A 9,081-nucleotide genomic window follows, 5' to 3' on the forward strand; every position below is an offset into this window, starting at 1 on the left:
GCTAACTATACTATGAATAGGATCATTATATTCTGTGATTAATTGTTCCTGTTGAATTTGAATAGTAGCGTATCCATCATTTTCATGTCCAATAATACCATCACCAATATCTATAATCCATTGTGCAAAAGTCGCAGTTTCTTCTTGATCTGTTGCTTGCATGTTGTTTTGTAAGCGCATGTTTTTTGTCAATCTCAAGATCTGACAATGATCCTATAGATAAGAGGAATTAATTGTTGTGTTAACAATATCAGAGCGGCTGCCTCTTGGAATGATTGGCAGGATCTGCCGGAAATCTCCACCAAAGACCATTACTTTACCTCCAAAGATTTTATTGTCCTTTGAGTTGTGTTTGATGATATCTCTAAGGTTGTGATCAAGTGCCTCAAAACATAATTTGTGAGCCATGGGTGCTTCATCCCAAATGATCAGACTCGTTTGATTTAATAGTTCAGCTAATTGAGTTCCTTTATGGATATTGCAAGTTGAGTCTTCAAAAACTGGAACTGGAATTTTGAATTTTGAATGTGCAGTTCTACCTCCAGGAAATAATAGAGAAGTTATGTTGCTAGAAGCAACCATAATTACAATTTTATTGTCAGCTCTTAGTGAACTTGCAAGTGTTTTCCAAATGTATGTTTTTCCTGTACCTCCATATCCATAGAGAGAAAACATATCACCTTCATCTTTATTAACAGCTTCAACAATCTGGTTGTAAATTGATGCTTGTTCGTATGGAATTGTCGATATGTGGTGTTAGATTTAAAGAAAAATGAATCCAGTTGAAGTACTAATTTGTAGATGAGAAAAGCTAAGAAAGAAATGGACATAATAATTTTCAGAGGCGTAAATTGCTCTGTTGCTAATATACCTGTCATATGAGAAAATAGATGTTCAAACTCTTATCTAAGTTCTTGATTGTTGTAATTGAGTTCAGCTAATATAAGACTATTGTCTAGATAGGTTGGGCAATTCACATCTTCTGGATATGGCATTGAAGGATAGTCTTTAAGCGATCTTTGATTTGCTTGCAACAGTTGTTCAATTTCAAGCAAGACCAGATTTTGAAGAGTCCTATCATCAAGCTGTAATGCTAACACACAAAAGGGAAAAAAAGTCAAATTATGTGTCGCATCAATATTCATTTGTGTCATGGGAAATTACCACTAACTTGGACTTGCTGATGATTTTCTATAATTATAGACAATGTCATCAGCCATCCAATGCCAAGTTTGGTCCCAAACTTGTTTAGGTTTGTTCATTGTTGCAGTTAAAAGTAACAACACAAATAGCTTTCTTATATAATGTGCTGAGCCCCAGTCTTTTGCTTCTTTGATTGCCTCAATGAATTCTTTATCATCTTGCAAAAACCCCATAGCAAAACATGCTTCTCTATATGTAGGATACTGAACATTATCAACTGTTCTTAAATCCTCAAATGAGGTAGGTCCTTTACAAACAGTAATCATCATCCTCAAGTAAAATAATTCGCCTGTAATTGGTGGGACCCATAGTAATCTGCCAATGGTGTATCCTTTCTTCCTAAGGTGCCAACATCTTTTCTTCTGATTGTATACAAACTTAGAAACAAATTTTGCATAAGTAAGATTTCTTCCTTCAACAGAATTTGGTTGGTGTTCATCCATGAAATAAACTTTGAATCATAGATACTTGGCTTAGACAATACATCATCAATATCATCATGGTCTTCGTAGACAACACTATGTTGGCCTAGAAGATGGAAGTGCAATCTTTCAACAGCAGGTTCTCTGCCATGTATTGGAAACCCAAAGATTCTCCAAGTAGATTCACAGGGACATATGTATCTGTCAGGAAGATAGATGTAGCTGTTAAAACAATAATGGTCAGATAAATTAGAGATTAATTTTTAATAATACTTGCAATCTAGATATTCTTTGATCTCATCATTATGAGTGCTACCATTGTGATTTGGATCATTATCATCATGAATCAAAATAGCAGTTACTCTATCATATCCCTTGTTGATGTACTTAAATAAATATTTGATAGAAGTGCTTTGGTTACACCATTCAACATTGATATGTGCTTGGTATTTTCTGAGCAATCTTGGATTGTAAGGTACAATATACCTGTTATAAATTATAACACCATTTTTCTCAATTGTGTGACGGCTGCACTTGCCTTCTTTCATGCATGGAGATCCAGGGTTCGAAGTTCCACATGGGCCATGAACCATATGGTTTTTTTATTAATGAATGCAGTTTTGGATCATCTTGCTATGAAGGTATCTCTACTGATATAATTTGATCAATTTCATCCGAGGATGGGTATTTGTTATCAGGATGTAAAAAAAGCAACAAATGGACATGAGGCAGCCCTTGTTTTTGAAATTCTATTGTATATATATCTGCAATTCATTAGTAAGACTGTTAATAGGCAGCAAATAAAGTTATTAGATATGGTTGTGTGCTCAATATTGATAGTGTAAAATAACAATCTGGCACATAATATAAATTCACCAAAGTTAGAATCAAGTTACATGCAATAACTTTCCCTAGCATCTGATTCTTTGTCAGCTCCATAAGCATTTGTTCATACTTTAGTTTGAAGACTCTGGATATTATGTCTGGTCTATCTATTGCTTTTAGATTCAAGGGATTCAACAATCTATGGATTTCAGGCCTGTTTGGATTGCAGGTTAAAGTAATAAACAGATTTGGGAAGCCCACATGGTTGCATATGGCCATACCATCAAAATAAAGTTGATCCATATAACGTGGATTGCCAACAAAGGTTGAAGGCAAAATGACTCTTTTACCTTTATTTAGGCCTTTCGTGCTTCCATCATCCAATGACTATTGTAAGCTGCAAAACTTGTCAACTCGAAGTTTTTTTTGGTTGTTTATGATGTAAGAATGCCTTTCTGATTCAACCATAGTATACCCCTCAACAACAAATTGTTGGAATAGTCTCCTAGAATTCAACAAAGTTTTTGACTCATTTGATCTGCATTGTAGCCTGTAAGAAAACCACTCCCTCATTGTAAGACGATTTCTTTTCCTTTTCTTACCATCTGGTGCACTGCAATGTAGGATATCAGGTCTATATCCATCTTCCCCGTAAAGAAATAGGAGAGGGTATTGTAGAGCTAGATAGCTAGAATGTAATTCATGGATCCTTTGTGATTGTCTAGGCCGAGTTTCAATAATAATATCTCTTTTTGAATTTTCATCAAAATCGCCTACAATTAGCGCCACAACTTTTGGAACAGTAGGTACATTATATGTACAACCATCTTTTTCACGATTAGCAATCAATTTCAACTTGATATTATCCACTTGACCATCTTGCAATCTATCTCTTGTCATCCTAAAAGTTTTTGCATGCACGTTGTATTCATCCAGCATCTCACTAAGTTGTGAAACAATGTGCCTTTGAATTTGATTATGTGGACTGCTGAGCAAAGTAGACAATTATATATATGATGATTGCAAGATTAGCAATGCAGAATAAACAATTGAAATTTGTTTAAATGTGACATTCTTCATGGATGTTGTGCATTTATAATAATAATAATAAAAGAGTAACTACCTTATTGCATTAATCCTATTCTGCACTTCATTTTCTGTGTCAAAGATATACAATTGTGCAAATTTAGGTTCTTTCACAGGCATTGGTAACATGCTACCTATTCTATGACATGGTTGACCTTGAATTCTTATTGTAGGAGGTCCTCTTGAATGATTATTTGATTTGTCAAACTTAATACCTGCAGAAGTAAAGGCAAACATCATGTTATATGTCCTTATGTTCTGTTGGTAATTTTTACTATCAGATGTATCATGATCATACAAAAGTTGGTAGAGATATTTAGGTGGATTTTGTAACAATGGAAGTTCAACTTTGCCACCTCCACAACATAAGCTGAATCTTGGATTTGTAGTTCTTGCACATTTTGAGATTCTTTCATCATACCACATATTTGCATTACAGTGGCTACACTGCATGAGTTGGTCACCAAGATCAGAATACCCTGAAATTGTTTAATGACATATGGCAAAATGATGTTGGCTATTGAAAATGTTTTAGGAAAACATGTAAATTGGAACACGATAAACAAAAGCAGTTCTATACAGTGCAAGGTATTTGAGGCTAAGCTAATAACATAGTGTTTATGAATATTAATTGTTACCTTCTCTATTAATTGCAGGCTCATTAGCTGAGGACATATAGTTTTGATTTTCAGGTGAAGAAACTGAAGCAGAGCCTATGAAAATTGCACTTAGATCAGATTATAGCATGATAATCTTGAGATTTAATTTGATAAAGTAGATTTTCAGTGGTACCTTGTGTTGATTCAAAACTCTCATCCTCTGATGAATCAGGAATATTAGCTAAAAAAGTGAATTAAATCTAAGTTAAGTGGAATCTATTTTGGTAATTAAAAGAGAATTGTAACGTGGAATGGATTCCCATAATATTGAATGCAGCTTACAACTTGGTTGTCTTCGTGTGACAAAAATATGTGGATATTATATTATTAAATCAATAAACTAATTACAACTATTAATTGTAATTTGGAAGATAATATTTTGAATTGCTTACAATCAATATTCTAAGCCTGATCATTAACTTTGTGCTGCCTGATACCTTTTTTCTTTATCCTGGCTTGTGTTGGATCACTATGATTTCTATGCTGATGGTTATCCATGTTCTTGATGCTTGTTGTTAATGTTGACTGAGTTATTAAATTTTTAGTGATTTCTTGTTGGAATGTTACAATATATGGTAAATTAAAACTTCAAAAGTCCATGGACATGCATAAAAGAAATGTTATTCCCACTTGGACCAAGATATAACTTGACTTGTTGACTAAAATGATCAATGTTGACAGCTGGTTAAATGAACCATACTTTCATAAAAATGATTAGACATGCATGTATAGGCATGATTATAGCCATGGTTTTGGCGGCTGCATTAAAACTTGAAAAGTAAGTAATAAATAGTAAGCATAAGGAAAAATACTAAAATTATGAATGTTGACAGCTAATTAAATGGACCATACTTTGATAAAAATGATTAGACATGCATTTATAGCCATTGTTATAGTCATGCTTTAGCGGCATCGATAAGAAATCTGATATGAAAAATGTTATGGATGGTAGAAGTAGGATGTCAACCTAAGGAGAAATTGTTTTTTTGCTTGTGTTATTAATCGTACATCATATTGAGAGATATGATGAAAGATGGAGTAAATTTATAAAATATCCGATTCTGCATTTGTCAAAGTTAGATCAAGGCAAACATGCCATCTAAAATAACAAATGAGGCTAAACGATGATTGATAATAAATAAATAGTTAATTACATATCATTGATGATCCAAGATCATGTTTCTGGAGACTCGAAAGCTGATACTTTTGTCTTGGTGTGTATATTTTTTTGTTAGAAAATTAATCAGACATGAATGCTGGTTTACCTATCATGGTGATCGATGTTTCGTGGTAATTATTTCTAACATGTTAGTTTGTTTCCTGTGCATACTTTGTGCTGAGACAATTAAGCATGTACACCTTAAAATTAGATGCTTTAATGGCCCCCTAAAACTTTGATTGAAATTTAAGTTATCATCATTGTGAAAAACATGTTTTCTGAATTTTCTGTCTAGCAATCTATGATTTGTATTTCCAAATCTTACTTGTTCCATCTTTCGCGATATATTTGAATTCATAACATTTGCATAGGTATTGTATGAACTTTGAGAATATGTGGAGTTTCTTGAAACATGTCTTTATAACCATTAATATAACCATGTTTTGTCGATATTTATTTTAACAATCGAACAAATAAGGATTTTGAAATATAGTGCAATAGTTAAGGTGAGATCGCATAAACAACAGAACTTAAATCCCACAATACTTGGATACAAAATAAGGTTGAAATTTTAACAAAAGTTGTGATTAAAGTTTTAAAGGAACACCACGGCAACAAAATTAAAGGTAGGAGTCAATTTACAATATGCAAATAGCAGGGCAAAAAAATTGTTTACCACAACTTGCAAGCAACCAAATGCACTAAATTGCGTCTTGTTTTTTTAATTTGTTGGATGAAAGCTATGCAGGTGAAATTTGAGAGCTCCCTGCTTCATCATCACAATCTTGAAATGCCTGCCGCTTTGTAGGTGTCAATGGGAGCCTAAACAGTGGATCATGGTCTGCTGTCACAGACATGGATTGCTGGATAAAATAAATAGCAATGAATAAATTGAATACTAAGTTGAAAGTCATGAAGTGTCAAAATGGAAGAGTTGCAAGAAAGATCATATTAAAAGATGAGGGTCATGATTAAAACTCATAGATTCATGTTTGGTAGAATGATTGGAATCAAAGGTTGGGATATTGATTTTTGAAGATGTCTGAATAAGGCATACATTGATGGCAAAACAACCCATGTAAAACAAATAAGTATGGGTAGAATACATAGTTTTGACAATAGTTAATGTCAAATAACTTGCATTGAATAATACCTCAGCATCAGCTAGCATATCCATCACAGCATTTATTAAGCTTGAGTCAGTTGAACATTTCAAAACAGTAGAATTCCTGAACTTGGGTTGCACCTTTATCTTAAAAGCAAGTACATAACCCAACAACTTATCAAGTGCTTCGGGTGAAGCATTTAAATCAACATCACCATCCTTGTGCAAAGAGAATAATTGTATCACACAAACAAAAAATAACATATCAAAGATAAAGAATTACTTTTGAATCCAAAAATGTACTTCAATTTTAAGCCTATTAACTGCATCAGCTGATTGAACAATTAATTCAGTGCATTCACAGTCCCAAAGCAGGAATTTTGTGCTTTCATCTCTGTGGTTGATCATCACCTCAAGCCTATACCTGCTACCATATGTACCCACAGTGTAAAAAATATGAGGGTATGAAGAATACACAACATTTTAAAAGATCGCAATGACCTAAGCACAACTTCCTTATTGTATTTGCCACATGCACATGTGAAGGGCGCCATCTCTGCATCACTTTTTTTATGGCACTGAATGCAAGTTGTATAACACCATGAATGATTGTCCATAACAATCCTAGTAATTGTGCCAACAGTTACACAAACAACTTCCTGTGTGAAACAACATACACATCAAATGCTGCATAAACTTGGGATGGTGGGGGGTAAAGAATTAAAATCTATAAGATGATTACTTTAGAGATGGTGTTAATCTCAACAATAGTCTTTACCTTAACCTTTCCAAAGAATGATTCCTTTGATGATAATTGGATAGAACCTGAAACTTGTGAACTGCCTTCACCATGGAATTTAAAAACTGACCGGGCCTGAGTGCCCAACTCTACAAGCCTACAAATATAAAATCAACAACAAAAGTAGGACAAAAAATGATCAACACATATTACACAACACATACAAAAAATACCATTCATTGAATTCTTGAATCTCCATCACAGGTTGGTTAATAACTAACTTTGAAGCCTTGAAAGAATTGTTGACCGATGGCGGATAAGATCCTAAATCATTTAGAAACAGAATGATAAGATGGAATAGCATAAACAGAAGAACCAATAAATTGAAGATAAGGATATACCCTGAGCTTCCTTTATTCTACCATGGGTCAATAGAACTGTAATTGGGCCATGACCTTCATGATCATCTAAGAATTTTAAAAACTGCAAGCAATAATCGTCCCACAAAGTGCAAGATAAAAATTGTTGGCTATCAGAAACAAATAGTCATGAGACAATCAGTTAATAATAATGTAATCATAGCCACAACTTGACAAAGCATATGACACAAATTGCTAGCAACTATCGAACTTTACCTCAAGTCCTTTAGTTTAAAGACTACCCTTCTACCTTTTCCTGAAACATGGTGAAAGACAACCTCCTCCACAACACCAATAACATCTAAAGCAAGTAGGAAAATCAAGGAATGTTATTTATTCCAAAAAGAGCATAACTTTGTAAATAAACTCAATTGCAAAAATATGTTAACATACCAACCAATAGGCCTGGTTCAAACTGGCCAGCCACAACATCCGCAAATCCACTGCCTTACAACAGTAACCCCAATAAACACCAATTTAAATTGGTGATCATAGACTCTGTACTAACCGTTGTTTTTTATCATTTTAAAATTATGCATGACATAAGTACAATTTTCCTTCAAGTCCATCTTCCTAGACTTCAGTTGGTCTTGTTTACAAACAACATGGATCTCATCACCCTGGATTCCGTTAAAGTTACAACATAATGGCCTGAACAATAAGTAATAAATCTAGAAAACAAAAACACAAAATTGAAGCTACATTGGAGTCGACAAAAACCATCTCAGCTTGCTCAGATTTGTTAGGCATCCCAATAAACCATAGATCAGTGATCCTCACAGCAAGTTTAAGAGTTTCTTTTGAGCCATCGATGTTCTTTATCTTGTCTGGAGAATGTGCCATAATACTGCAAAAAAATGCAACAATGCTGTTTTTCAACACCCAAAACAATCATCCAAAAAACCAACAATGAGTGGCACCACTTGTTCTTATGTGATGCCTTTGCGATGTCTTTGTCTAAACTGCTACCACAAACAAACAAAGACAAGCCATAAGGAAGAAACAAAAATGTCGGGCAAAAATGCACAAAACTAATGGCAAAGACATAAACTTTCCCGGTAGTTGGTTTTTCATAGATAATCTTGCAAGGAAGAAGTTAAGTTTTTTTAAAAAACAAAGCCCAAATATAAAAACAAGCCCAAAAAAAGGAACCTGCCTCGTGTAGATAACAGGAAAAGAATGAAAGAACAAAACCACAACGAAAAGAGAAACACGATAAGGTAACAAAAAATCCAAACCTCGTCTGACACAGAAAAACAAAAAGCTAACATGCGTGTAAGAAAACACACATGAAACAGCACCAGAACAGAACAACAGAATTAGCACGAACAGACAAACACGATAAGCTAACATGCAATTTCTGAAAAACATTAGGCAACATGAATGTAACAAAAGATGCATGAAAACAACACCAAAAGAGAAACCAAACCTCGTCCAACACATGAAAACGAAAAAGTAACACGC

General features: G+C 33.9%; 1 protein-coding gene across 1 annotated transcript; it reads right to left on the minus strand.

Annotated features, from left to right (window-relative positions):
- Nucleotides 1-6,094: 6,094 nt before the first annotated feature.
- LOC114420556 (replication protein A 70 kDa DNA-binding subunit E-like) lies at nt 6,095-8,460 on the minus strand. The gene is made up of 11 exons (XM_028386421.1): nt 8,338-8,460; nt 8,168-8,237; nt 8,011-8,064; nt 7,834-7,918; nt 7,600-7,727; nt 7,432-7,522; nt 7,238-7,355; nt 6,961-7,118; nt 6,763-6,883; nt 6,508-6,678; nt 6,095-6,217 (listed from the first exon to the last, which is right to left on the minus strand). Exons 1-11 carry the CDS (start codon nt 8,458-8,460, stop codon nt 6,095-6,097), a joined length of 1,242 nt encoding a protein of 413 aa, XP_028242222.1.
- Nucleotides 8,461-9,081: the final 621 nt, after the last annotated feature.

The sequence above is a fragment of the Glycine soja genome, chromosome 7, assembly GCF_004193775.1.
Source record: "Glycine soja cultivar W05 chromosome 7, ASM419377v2, whole genome shotgun sequence".
Taxonomy (NCBI): domain Eukaryota; kingdom Viridiplantae; phylum Streptophyta; class Magnoliopsida; order Fabales; family Fabaceae; genus Glycine; species Glycine soja.